Source organism: Micropterus salmoides, unplaced genomic scaffold (assembly GCF_014851395.1).
Source record: "Micropterus salmoides isolate LMB-PRFRI ecotype aquatic unplaced genomic scaffold, ASM1485139v1 Ms_hic_scaffold_7, whole genome shotgun sequence".
Classification (NCBI taxonomy): domain Eukaryota; kingdom Metazoa; phylum Chordata; class Actinopteri; order Centrarchiformes; family Centrarchidae; genus Micropterus; species Micropterus salmoides.
Genome location: NW_024044459.1, coordinates 36958378 through 36972001, shown reverse-complemented (window position 1 = coordinate 36972001; position 13624 = coordinate 36958378). Strand labels below are relative to the sequence as shown.

General features: G+C 49.9%; 2 protein-coding genes across 2 annotated transcripts in view; one reads left to right on the top strand and one right to left on the bottom strand.

Moving 5' to 3' along the window:
• The window catches only part of LOC119891504 (scavenger receptor cysteine-rich type 1 protein M160-like), a 1270577-nt gene that overhangs the window by 1048905 nt on the left and 208048 nt on the right, over window positions 1-13624 (top strand). The gene's annotated exons all lie outside the window — the stretch shown is intronic.
• ogdha (oxoglutarate dehydrogenase a) overlaps window positions 1-13624 on the bottom strand; it is a 44521-nt gene that overhangs the window by 19639 nt on the left and 11258 nt on the right. Inside the window, 2 exon segments of the mRNA XM_038703244.1 lie at window positions 998-1152; window positions 1328-1443. Coding sequence (XP_038559172.1) covers window positions 998-1152; window positions 1328-1443 — 271 coding nt within the window.

The following is a 13624-nucleotide window of genomic DNA, read 5'->3' as shown; positions in this document are numbered from 1 at the left end:
AGTGCGATGGAGTAGTGAGGAGTGCGATGGAGTAGTGAGTAGTAGTGAGGAGTGCGATGGAGTAGTGAGGAGTGCGATGGAGTAGTGAGTAGTAGTGAGGAGTGCGATGGAGTAGTGAGGAGTGCGATGGAGTAGTGAGTAGTAGTGAGGAGTGCGATGGAGTAGTGAGGAGTGCGATGGAGTAGTGAGTAGTAGTGAGGAGTGCGATGGAGTAGTGAGGAGTGCGATGGAGTAGTGAGGAGTGCGATGGAGTAGTGAGTAGTAGTGAGGAGTGCGATGGAGTAGTGAGGAGTGCGATGGAGTAGTGAGGAGTAGTGAGGAGTGCAATGGAGTAGTGAGGAGTAGTGAGTAGTAGTGAGGAGTGCGATGGAGTAGTGAGTAGTAGTGAGGAGTGCGATGGAGTAGTGAGTAGTAGTGAGGAGTGCGATGGAGTAGTGAGGAGTGCGATGGAGTAGTGAGGAGTGCGATGGAGTAGTGAGGAGTGCGATGGAGTAGTGAGGAGTAGTGAGGAGTGCAATGGAGTAGTGAGGAGTAGTGAGAAGTAGTGAGGAGTGCGATGGAGTAGTGAGTAGTAGTGAGGAGTGCGATGGAGTAGTGAGTAGTAGTGAGGAGTGCGATGGAGTAGTGAGTAGTAGTGAGGAGTGCGATGGAGTAGTGAGGAGTGCGATGGAGTAGTGAGGAGTGCGATGGAGTAGTGAGGAGTGCGATGGAGTAGTGAGTAGTAGTGAGGAGTGCGATGGAGTAGTGAGGAGTAGTGAGTAGTAGTGAGGAGTGCGATGGAGTAGTGAGGAGTGCGATGGAGTAGTGAGTAGTGCGATGGAGTAGTGAGGAGTAGTGAGTAGTGCGATGGAGTAGTGAGTAGTGCGATGGAGTAGTGAGTAGTGCGATGGAGTAGTGAGGAGTGCGATGGAGTAGTGAGGAGTAGTGAGGAGTGCGATGGAGTAGTGAGGAGTAGTGAGGAGTGCGATGGAGTAGTGAGGAGTAGTGAGGAGTCTACCTGGTGGAGCGGACCATACGGGCCAGCAGCGTCCTCTTCTCCTCCAGAGTGAACTGCATCACTCCCGGGGTCTCAAACTTCTCCCTGATCCACTGACACTGCTCCAGGTCGTTGATGAACATGAACTCCACGCCGATGTGCTGACAGTACGCCATCTGACCAACAAACACAGCGGCACAGGTGAGCGCCAAGAGAGGAGCGGCGGCAGCACAACGACAGGGGCAGAAACTCTGAAAACGACCTCGCGCCCTTCAGTTATTGCCTTTAACCATGCGGTCTACTCAGTTTACCGCAGGTTCAGCCCGAGCCCTGTGTGTGCGCCGTGTTTACCTCCAGACGCCGTATGATCTCTTTCAGCGGCAGGGCGCTCTCCGAGCCTCCGATGAAGGTTGTGGTGGGCAGCCGGAACACCTTGTCCAGGTCCGACTCATCCAGACCGTAGAAGCCTACGCGACCCACGATGCCCCGCGGGACGGGAGGGGAGGGAGGAGGAGGAGGGGAAGGAGACAAAAAGAGGGTAGAAGGTGAGAAAAGGTTGAAGGAGGGAGGGAGGAGACACCAAAGAGATGGACAGACACACGAACAGGCCGCAGACAAATGAAAACATTAGTAATGAATGAATGAGCATTATAAACACATCATGGAGCAGCAACAGCCAGACAGGTGAGGAGGAAGAAGCGACAGCAGCACCAAACAGGAGTGTTAGGGGTGGAGGAAGGAGTGTTAGGGGTGGAGGAGGGAGTGTTAGTGGTGTTAGTGGGGAGGAGGGAGTGTTAGTGGTGGTGGAGGAGGGAGTATTAGGGGTGGTGGAGGAGGGAGTATTAGGGGTGGTGGAGGGAGTATTAGGGGTGGAGGAGGGAGTTTTAGGGGTGGAGGAGGGAGTTTTAGGGGGAGGAGGGAGTGTTAGCGGTGGAGGAGGAGGAGGGAGTATTAGCGGTGGAGGAGGAGGAGGGAGTATTAGTGGTGGAGGAGGGAGTTTTAGTGGTGGAGGAGGGAGTATTAGTGGAGGAGGGAGTAGTGGTGGAGGAGGGAGTTAGTGGTGGAGGGAGTATTAGTGGTGGAGGAGGGAGTTTTAGTGGTGGAGGAGGGAGTTTTAGTGGTGGAGGAGGGAGTTTTAGTGGTGGAGGAGGGTGGTGGAGGAGGGAGTATTAGTGGTGGAGGAGGGAGTATTAGTGGTGGAGGAGGGAGTATTAGTGGTGGAGGAGGGAGTATTAGTGGTGGAGGAGGGAGTATTAGTGGTGGAGGAGGGAGTTTAGTGGTGGAGGAGGGAGTATTAGTGGTGGAGGAGGGAGTTTTAGTGGTGGAGGAGGGTGGTGGAGGAGTTTTAGGGGTGGAGGAGGGAGTTTTAGGGGTGGAGGAGGGTGGTGGAGGAGGGAGTTTTAGTGGTGGAGGAGGGAGGTGGAGGAGGGAGGTGGAGGAGGGAGTTTTAGTGGTGGAGGAGGGAGGTGGAGGAGGGAGTTTTAGTGGTGGAGGAGGGAGTTTTAGTGGTGGAGGAGGGAGTATTAGTGGTGGAGGAGGGAGTATTAGGGGTGGGAGTATTAGGGGTGGAGGAGGGAGTATTAGGGGTGGGAGTATTAGGGGTGGAGGAGGGAGTATTAGGGGTGGGAGTATTAGGGGTGGAGGAGGGAGTGTTAGTGGTGGAGGAGGGAGTATTAGGGTGGGAGTATTAGGGTGGAGGAGGGAGTGTTAGTGGTGGAGGAGGGAGTATTAGGGGTGGGAGTATTAGGGGTGGAGGAGGGAGTGTTAGTGGTGGAGGAGGGAGTATTAGTGGTGGAGGAGGGGAGTGTTAGGGGTGGAGGAGGGAGGGAGTATTAGGGGTGGGAGTATTAGGGGTGGAGGAGGGAGTGTTAGTGGTGGAGGAGGGAGTGTTAGGGGTGGAGGAGGGAGTATTAGGGTGGAGGAGGGAGTATTAGGGGTGGAGGAGGGAGTATTAGGGGTGGAGGAGGGTGTGTTAGTGGTGGAGGAGGGAGTATTAGGGGTGGAGGAGGGAGTGTTAGTGGTGGAGGAGGGAGTATTAGGGGTGGAGGAGGGAGTATTAGGGGTGGAGGAGGGAGTGTTAGTGGTGGAGGAGGGAGGTGTTAGGGGTGGAGGGAGGGTGTTAGGGGTGGAGGAGGGAGTATTAGGGGTGGAGGAGGGAGTGTTAGTGGTGGAGGAGGGATATTAGGGGTGGAGGAGGGAGTGTTAGGGGTGGGGAGGAGGGGTGTTAGGGGTGGAGGAGGGAGTGTTAGTGGTGGAGGAGGGAGTGTTAGGGGTGGAGGAGGGAGTGTTAGGGGTGGAGGAGGGAGTGTTAGTGGTGGTGGAGGAGGGAGTATTGGGTGGGGAGGAGGTGTTAGTGGTGGTGGAGGAGGGAGTGTTAGTGGTGGTGGAGGGAGGGAGTATTAGGGGTGGAGGAGGGAGTATTAGGGGTGGAGGAGGGAGTATTAGGGGTGGAGGAGGGAGTATTAGGGGTGGAGGAGGGAGTGTTAGTGGTGGAGGAGGGAGTAGTTTAGGGGGGAGGAGGGAGTATTAGGGGTGGAGGAGGGAGTGTTAGTGGTGGAGGAGGGAGTATTAGGGGTGGAGGAGGGAGTATTAGGGGTGGAGGAGGGAGTGTTAGTGGTGGAGGAGGGAGTATTAGGGGTGGAGGAGGGGTGTTAGTGGTGGTGGAGGAGGGAGTGTTAGTGGTGGAGGAGGGAGTATTAGTGGTGGGAGTATTAGGGGTGGAGGAGGGAGTGTTAGTGGTGGAGGGGGAGTATTAGGGGTGGGAGTATTAGGGGTGGAGGAGGGAGTGTTAGTGGTGGAGGAGGAGTATTAGTGGTGGAGGGGGGTGTTAGGGGTGGAGGAGGGAGTATTAGGGGGGGAGTATTAGGGGTGGAGGAGGGAGTGTTAGTGGTGGAGGAGGGAGTGTTAGTGGTGGAGGAGGGAGTGTTAGGGGTGGAGGAGGGAGTATTAGGGGTGGAGGAGGGAGTATTAGGGGTGGAGGAGGGAGTATTAGGGGTGGAGGAGGGGTAGTGTAGTGGTGGAGGAGGGAGTATTGGGGGGAGGAGGGAGTGTTAGTGGTGGAGGAGGGAGTATTAGGGGTGGAGGAGGGAGTATTAGGGGTGGAGGAGGGAGTGTTAGTGGTGGAGGAGGAGTGTTAGGGGTGGAGGAGGGAGTGTTAGGGGTGGAGGAGGAGGGAGTATTAGGGGTGGAGGAGGGAGGTGTTAGTGGTGGAGGAGGGAGTATTAGGGGTGGAGGAGGGAGTGTTAGGGGTGGAGGAGGGAGTGTTAGGGGTGGAGGAGGGAGTGTTAGTGGTGGAGGAGGGAGTGTTAGGGGTGGAGGAGGGAGTGTTAGGGGTGGAGGGGGAGTGTTAGTGGTGGTGGAGGAGGGAGTATTAGTGGTGGAGGAGGGAGTGTTAGTGGTGGTGGAGGAGGGAGTGTAGTGGTGGGGAGGGAGGAGTATAGGGGTGGAGGAGGGAGTATTGGGGTGGAGGAGGGAGTATTAGGGGTGGAGGAGGGAGTATTAGGGGTGGAGGGGGGATTAGGGTGGAGGAGGGAGTTAGGGTGGGGAGGGAGAGTATAGGGGTGGAGGAGGGAGTATTAGGGGTGGAGGAGGGAGTGTTAGTGGTGGAGGAGTGGAGAGTATTAGGGGTGGAGGAGGGAGTGTTAGTGGTGGTGGAGGAGGAGGAGTGTTAGTGGTGGAGGAGGGAGTGTTAGTGGTGGTGGAGGAGGGAGTGTTAGTGGTGGAGGGGAGTATTAGGGGTGGAGGAGGGAGTATTAGGGGTGGAGGAGGGAGTGTAGTGGTGGAGGAGGGAGTATTAGGGGTGGAGGAGGGAGTGTTAGTGGTGGAGGAGGGAGTGTTAGGGGTGGAGGAGGGAGTGTTAGGGTGGAGGAGGGAGTGTTAGTGGTGGTGGAGGAGGGAGAGTATTAGTGGTGGAGGAGGAGTGTTAGTGGTGGTGGAGGAGGGAGTGTTAGTGGTGGAGGAGGGAGTGTTAGTGGTGGAGGAGGGAGTGTTAGTGGTGGAGGAGGGAGTGTTAGGGGTGGAGGGGAGTGTTAGGGGTGGAGGAGGGAGTGTTAGTGGTGGTGGAGGAGGGAGTATTAGTGGTGGAGGAGGAGTGTAGTGGTGGTGGAGGAGGGAGGAGTGTTAGTGGTGGTGGAGGGAGTATTAGGGGGGGAGAGGGAGTATTAGGGGTGGAGGAGGGAGTATTAGGGGTGGAGGAGGGAGTATTAGGGTGGAGGAGGGAGTGTTAGTGGTGGAGGAGGAGGGAGTATTAGGGGTGGAGGAGGGGAGTATTAGGGGTGGAGGAGGGAGTGTAGTGGTGGAGGAGGGAGTATTAGGGGTGGAGGAGGGAGTGTTAGTGGTGGTGGAGGAGGGAGTGTTAGTGGTGGAGGAGGGAGTGTTAGTGGTGGTGGAGGAGGGAGTGTTAGTGGTGGAGGAGGGAGTATTAGGGGTGGAGGAGGAGAGTATTAGGGGTGGAGGAGGGAGTGTTAGTGGTGGAGGAGGGAGTATTAGGGGTGGAGGAGGGAGTGTTAGTGGTGGAGGAGGGAGTGTTAGGGTGGAGGAGGGAGTGTTAGGGGTGGAGGAGGGAGTGTTGTGGTGGTGGAGGAGGGAGTATAGTGGTGGAGGAGGGAGTGTTAGTGGTGGTGGAGGAGGGAGTGTTAGTGGTGGAGGAGGGAGTGTTAGTGGTGGTGGAGGAGGGAGTGTTAGTGGTGGAGGAGGGAGTATTAGGGGTGGAGGAGGGAGTATTAGGGGTGGAGGAGGGAGTGTTAGTGGTGGTGGAGGAGGGAGTGTTAGTGGTGGAGGAGGGAGTGTTAGTGGTGGTGGAGGAGGGAGTGTTAGTGGTGGAGGGGGTATTAGGGTGGAGGAGGGAGTATTAGGGGTGGAGGAGGGAGTGTTAGTGGTGGAGGAGGGAGTATTAGGGTGGAGGAGGGAGTGTTAGTGGTGGAGGAGGGAGTGTTAGGTGGTGGAGGAGGGAGTGTTAGTGGTGGAGGAGGAGGAGTATTAGGGGTGGAGGAGGGGAGTGTTAGTGGTGGAGGAGGGAGTAGGGGTGGAGGAGGGAGTATTAGGGGTGGAGGAGGGAGTGTTAGTGGTGGAGGAGGGAGTATTAGGGGTGGAGGAGGGAGTGTTAGGGGTGGAGGAGGGAGTATTAGGGGTGGAGGAGGGAGTGTTAGGGGTGGAGGAGGGAGTGTTAGTGGTGGAGGAGGGAGTGTAGGGGTGGAGGAGGGAGTGTTAGGGGTGGAGGAGGGAGTGTTAGTGGGGTGGAGGAGGGAGTGTTAGGGGTGGAGGAGGGAGTGTTAGGGGTGGAGGAGGGAGTATTAGGGGTGGAGGAGGGAGTGTTAGTGGTGGAGGAGGGAGTATTAGGGGTGGAGGAGGGAGTATTAGGGGTGGAGGAGGGAGTGTAGTGGTGGAGGAGGGAGTATTAGGGGTGGAGGAGGGAGTGTTAGGGGTGGAGGAGGGAGTGTTAGGGGTGGAGGAGGGAGTATTAGGGGTGGAGGAGGGAGTGTTAGGGGTGGAGGAGGGAGTGTTAGGGTGGGAGGGAGTGTTAGGGGTGGAGGAGGAGGAGTGTTAGTGGTGGGTGGAGGAGGGAGTGTTAGGGGTGGAGGAGGGAGTGTTAGGGGTGGAGGAGGGAGTATTAGGGGTGGAGGAGGGAGTATTAGGGGTGGAGGAGGGAGTATTAGGGGTGGAGGAGGGAGTATTAGGGGGAGGAGGGAGTGTTAGGGGTGGAGGAGGGAGGAGTGTTAGTGGTGGTGGAGGAGGGAGTATTAGGGGTGGAGGAGGGAGTATTAGGGGTGGAGGAGGGAGGTGGAGGAGGGAGTATTAGTGGTGGAGGAGGGAGTGTTAGGGGTGGAGCAGCAGTGCGAGTGGTTTTACAGCCAGCGGGACGGGGTGAGGATCAGATGTCGGGTTCAGTACAAGGAGAAAAACAACCAACGTGAGGAGAGACATCGTTAGGATCATTAATTTGAGCCAATCAGAAGGTTCACACATTAAAGCAGAGCTCAGGATCAGAGTCTTTCTCTGAACCATAGAAACCAGTAAACCTCTCAGTGAGTCTCCTGCTGCACTGGGTCACATGTTCCTCCATCACTGTCGTACAGGCTTCTGGCTTTAACCGGAGAATAACAGGCGCTTTACTAACGACGGACTCACACGTCCTGCCGATGTCGCCTGAGATCCAACGCTGGCATCATTAAACGTGTAGCTCGGAAACAGCAGCCAGCGGCGTGTTTACAGCTTACAGGACCAGACTTACTGGGTCCAGAGTTGTTGCTTTAGGTTTTCATCAGTCAGGAAGTTTTTCCACAGAGCTGAAGTCGATCTCCTGCTCTCCAAAACGAGCGGAGCAGTTGATTACAGCAGGTAATAAAGCTCGTTAAACATCCGGCGACACGGACTCCGGCGACACGGACTCCGGCGACACGGACGTGATGCACGCACGCAACACAAAGTCAACGCAAAGACGCGAGTGGTGCGGTGGACGCAAATAACGGCATAAATCGCATCCTGTGCTCCATCGCGTAAGTTGAAAGAGACAACAAACAGCTGCTGAGCTACAGGGAGGAGAGAGCCGGGGCGGCGCCGGAGCTTCCGGACCAATAAACAGCTGCCGTCGTTCCCGACAGCAGGAGCTCAGAGTTAACTGCTTTCATTAAATTAACTTTGTACTTGTAATTTCTAGGATTAAAACGCTTTGATTTATTTGTGTTTCCGGCTCCTGTGCCGTTACTGTGGCGGCAGAGCTCTGAGGGACGACTTCATATTCAAACAGACCGGCACAACAGGAGGCTGCTGGGAAGAAAGGAGGAGAGGAAGCTGAATTACCGGATTATAGAAAACGTGCGTCCGTTACTTGTTTCCAGCTATCGTTACATTGCAGTTAGCAGCGCAGCTCGATCCAAACTCCATTCAGAAAACAAGCCTTTTAAAGTCGTCCGCTCTCCACCTTGCTCCACCTGACAGAGCTCCAACTCATGTGTTCACCAAATCGACATCATGATGTCACTTTTTCAGCATCACCTTTGATCCGTTTATTGAAACTAAAAAGCTGAAGCAACTCACACCTGAGGATAATTTAAAAGGAGAGAGAGAAATTTAACGTAACGTGCTTTAAGCGAGCACCGTGCTACTGTGTTTTCTAGGAAAATAAAAGCATCGGATCAGGACTCGCATCTGGAATTGACTCAATATTAAATGACTCGGAAAAAATGCGACTAGGACGTCCCGACTAGATAATCTCCTAAACTGACAAACATCGTGAGTGTAACATTAGCTGTCATTACATATTATTTTCAAAATAAGATCCCATGGTGGTCTGCCAGAAGGGGAGGGGCTTAGGCTCTAGATCAAAGAGCTGAGCAGCAACCAATCAGACGACGGACAGCCAAGCCGGCCAATCAACAAGCAGAGTCTCTCAGCAGGCAGACGGGTCCCCGCTCAGCCTCACACATTCACTTTCCTCACTTCCTCCCGCTGCTTTAGAGGGGGAGGAAGCGAGGAAATTTAAAACAGGAAGGTCAGCGGGTTTCTGATCTTTACCGCTCTGTCTGCAGCCGACGCTACACTGTGACCGGCAGTCTGACTCTGAAACACACACACAACCCTTTATTCACCACATTCACAGCTGCAGGGCAACAAAACATGACATTTCTAATGTTTACACGGCGTTCACACCACTGAAAAAAGGTGGCCGCACACTCCACGTAGTGTAATCAAACCGACATTTCACGGTGTCTTACCCTACTTCTAACTGCACAGGCCTCTCTTTATTTAAAACACACGGCTAAAACTGTAGGAAAGCCCCAAACAGTGGAGCAAAGCTGAAAACAGAGAGAGGAAGAGCTGGAAGGAGATTAAAACCAAGACAAAAATAGAACCAGCTCAGGGCAGTTTCGCTTTAAGCACCAGCAGAAACATTATACAAGCTAAATAACAGCCTGAACATTTTCATGTTTCATTTTTATCTACTTTTTTTTAAACTCCAGTAAAACCAAAACAAACATCCTGGCCGAAACACAAAAAATAAAACTTTTCTATCTTTTTTACCAAAGCACTGAAACATTTCAGGATAAAGGAAACCTGTGGGAAGTTCATCACTGTGAGAAACTAACAGGAAAATATTCAGCCGGTCTTATTTTTAAACAGACGGCCACAAACTGACTAAAACGCGTTTAAAGTTACAGAAGAGCAGCCGAAAGCTTCTCGAACTTAGAGCTTCTCGAACTTAGAGCTTCTCGAACTTAGAGCTTTATAGTTTGTAGTTCTTGTGCACTTTCCCCTTCCTCGTTTTGTATATGGGAGAGATGAGGTGGGAGTCACGTCGATTTCAAATCAGAAGGATCAAACATCCGATCAGAAACCCACAATGAGAGCGAGCTGAGCGGGAAGCGTCCCCAGCGTGTTGTGCATCTGCTCTAGAAAATCCTGCTGAATCCCTCTTCTCAGCCTCGAGCTATGTGGTATATAAACAATATTATAACAAACAGATCGGCTGTTAAAATCTAAAAGCCGTAACCCTGCTGCTGGAAGCCTGCAGTTCTTCGGGACATGAAAACACGGCGGCCTGAGAGGTACCGTTGTTTTCTAAATGTTTTCGTCTTGTGAAAATGAATAGAATCCAACAGAGCCATTAGATTTTCCTGTATTAATAATAATCAAGCAGTGCAGGTTTATCTATCAGGGTAAATACTGAACGCAGGTTTTTTGCCTTCAGGTCTAGAAAAGGTGTGAGGTGCAGGATGCTTCAGCTGCTCCGAGCGAACACTTTAATCATTTTGTGGCCACAGTTAAAAATGAGCTCTACAAACTGTTCTACTGTTTACCGGACAAAGCAGGGTGCTAGCAGCAGCTACAAGCTAACGATGCTAACTAGACCGACCTGAACACGCCGGAGACATTTAGAGGCAGCAACACAGGAAACAGCTGCTTCATTCAGCCGAGGGAAAGACCCTTCTGTCAGATGTGTCTCCGCGTTTCCTCCGAATGTGTCCAGTGTACTGAGGTCTTAAAGGGACATTTCACTCTGGTTCAATGTCTGACACCTCCACCACCAAATAAACACACCATCTTTCCACAGGAGTAAAGAAAGGACTGTTACTATTTATGTTGGTGTGTTGGTGCTTTAAAAAGCGGTCTTACAAAATGGGTCATTTCAGTTAAGGTGCCATTTCAGTTGTTTTCAGGATAAAATCTTTTATACGACTATATTGAATGTTGTCAGAAGGGAGGTCACAAGAACCGATACTTAAGTCTAGTCGATGCCAGAACTCGAAGTTAGTTTAATATTTAACATTTGTCGTTTTTCACGGCTGTTACCTTCAACAGCTCCGTGTAAAGCCTCGATTTCTCCCAGTTCTGGGATCCGCTGGAGCCAATTTAGACAGAAGTTTCACAGATTTGATCGTCTCAAAATCACCAAAGATGGAGATGCAGTTTGCGGCGCTAAGACCTGCGAACGTCTATCAAATGCTCCTGTTACTGTAAGAGGAGTTAGGGACCGTCCATTTCAGCCATCAATAACATTTTTGTTTTTCAACATAGAAATCTCAAACCACTGCCAATATGCAGCGACCACCCTTAAACATTTCACACCTGTTGGTTTGTAAACAACGGTTAAGAAAATTAATTGATTATGCATATTACCTGGTTGTAATTTTAACATCGTGCTTCTATACAGACATCAAACCACCTCTCTGTTCGGGACATCCTTTCACAGCCGTTAGTTGATCTTTGTAATGTTTTTATTAAAGAACATTTATTGTTTGTTTGTTTTTTACCATGGTATCGAATTGGTATCAAGAATCATGGAATTTCACTGGTACTGGTATCTACTAATAAATGTGTGGTATCATGACATCCCTAGTTCTCAGTCTTACGTTTGTCTTTCACTTTGCTGTAATTGTTGTTGAAGAAGAGATTTTTGACCTCAATTAGGCTCTTCAAATTTTAAATGTAGTGATGATGTGACTGATCTATATTCAAATTTCTTCATCCACGTCATTATAACACTGTGTGTGGTTGGAGTGGTGTTTCAACAGATCAATTAAGTCTATCTTCTCGTATAATAATGACGACATGTATGCCAAACTAATATTTGTAGCTCAACATATTTGTACAAATAACATAAATCCTAGTCTGTTTAGCCTTATTTTCATATATATATATATATTTTAGTCCTCATGTTTACATTTAGCCTAGCTTTTAATATCATTAAAAAAAACATTCATTAACTCCTGCAGAAACAAGTTTGATAAAGGCAAAGACAGTGAACCAGTGCTGTCTGCTGGACTGATGACAACCAGTCCAGCAGACAGCAGGATCTGTTTCTGACTTCCTGTAGACGAAACGTGCACACTACTGCAGTCTAAAGATGAACAACTGGCTTCACAAGCACTGCGCAGAGACACCAGGGTCGTTGATTCTCATACCTCCTACCGTTAGGATTCTCAGCCTCTCCTTGAACACAGCCAGGTCTGGAGGAGTAGCCAGCAGAGAGCAGCAAAGGAAGAGACAACCGGACACCATTAGTGACCTATGACCAGCTTAAACTCGACACCCACAGCAATTTTACACCACCGCCACAACCGTCTACTGCTAAAAGAGATCACAACAACCAGCCCCGGCATCTCAACGTCTCCACCACCTTTTTATTTGTTCGCCAATTTACAGGAAAGGTCCAGAGGTTTGGTTTAGAAATGGTGTGATTTGGGTGGTAGAGAAAGAGATGTGCAGTTAATACCATGCTGAAGTCCTGAATACAGAAGCCAAACCACAACCAACCCACACTGAGGGGTTTTCCCAAACAGGAAGCCATTCTGCACAGGTCACCTTCTCTAAAGCATTCTTGTGCTGCAGGAACACAGAGCTCAACACTGAAGCTCTCTGCTTTCACTACAAACTTTAAATACTTGCTTACTGGTACACATACCAGAGCGTCCGATCTCAAACTTATCTTTCACGATCTGTCCCTGCAACATTATTAGTTTGAGTACTATTACATCAGTGTGAGAGTCCGGTAAACGTAGGTGTAATGAGTCATGAGGTGAATCAGATGGTGTGCATCAGGGTTTTTTCCTTCAGTAAAAGCAGACAGAGTCCAGTTATTAGGCAATGCTAAAACTAATAAGCAGTTAGTGGCGATACGAGCCAAGAGAGCGGACAGTAGGAGACAGAGATGATTTAAGACCTAAAAAATGTTATCCAGTCCAGTAAAAAATCAATACAAGAGATTCCTTTTGATAAACTGTCCAGCTATTCTGACAGAAAAATGCACGTTAACTTGAATTCAGTCTGGTTTTAGAGCTTTGATTCGCTGCACACATCACTTGGAAAATAACCATTCAGAGCTTCATTTTCGGGATTAAAAACGCGGACGTGTGGCTGAACTACAGAAACTACGACTCAATGTTATTATGATAAACGTTAACATTAACTGCTAACAGCCTCTAGCACTTCTGTGTGAACAGGGCGGACGCTGGTGATTGGTTAGAGCAACATAACTTGCCTAGTCACACAGGAAACCACAAACACCATGTGACATTAAATGATGTAGTGAAACAAAACTTAGTCTGATTATCAGGTCAGCATTTAACTTACTAGTAAAACAAACCTGTTAGCCTCTCTTTGATCCGTATGCTACCACGTGACCTATATATACACAACAAGCTAACGAGCCCAGAGCTGAGCGCTAACGTGTCAATGCAAAAGCCAACCAATGAAAAGCAAAAGCTAAAACATGTCCAACTACAGCAGCAGCTCTCTGCAATCAGATCAAAGATGCTGCAGTTTCCAGAGTAGCTAGTTATTGATAAGCCAACAGGGTTAGCACAAAGCTAACAGCCCAACAACAACCACCACCGATCCAAGTAGCGCTAACAGTTTCATCTTGCTGGGGTCGAGAGTCTTCCAGAGGACGGTCACCTGAAATCATCTCAGAAACTCACGGTTGGGAACTCACGGTTGGGAACTGCTCTGGAGCTTTTGATCAGAGCACATGGTCTTCCTCAGCAGATTTACTAGTTATCACTGAGTTTTAGATGCTCAAGTGTCCTTTTACTTTCACTAAACAAACCTTATTGTGAAATTTTATTCTCAAACGTGAACCTTCAATCTAAACTTTTCAGGAAACACTGACCTGACTGAGGTAAAGTTCTCCGTCTGCTGACTAAGATCATGAAATATGAGTGAACGCTCCAAAACAGATCTTAAGGTGAGGTCGTTTTCTCAAGAATTAACTTAAATAACATCATGTTTTTCCTTGAATAATGTCTCAAAGTAAATGTTATCATATTTAAAGACAAGTCTTTATTATAGTCCGCATCCACACAGTGCCAGATCTTTTTCTGCTTGCCAATGTGAACCCAAATAAGATATTTGGACAAACCTATGAAGACGACATGTCCCAGGTTTTAAAGAGGATCTGGGGAAAATCGAACTCCTTTAAAGTAAACTATTTCAAATTGTTAATAAAGAGGATGGTTCCAGTTTTAAGTATCACAAACAATAACTTTCAGAAACATTTAGTGTATACAAGATAAAAGACCGTGTCTAATACTGGTTGAGACGTTCTAGAAACCTTTGTTGTCTACAAGCTTTCTGAAATATAATCATTAGGGGTGTGACGAGATCTTGAGCCATGCAGTGAAAACCAAACTGATGACGTCACGGCCCAGCTGA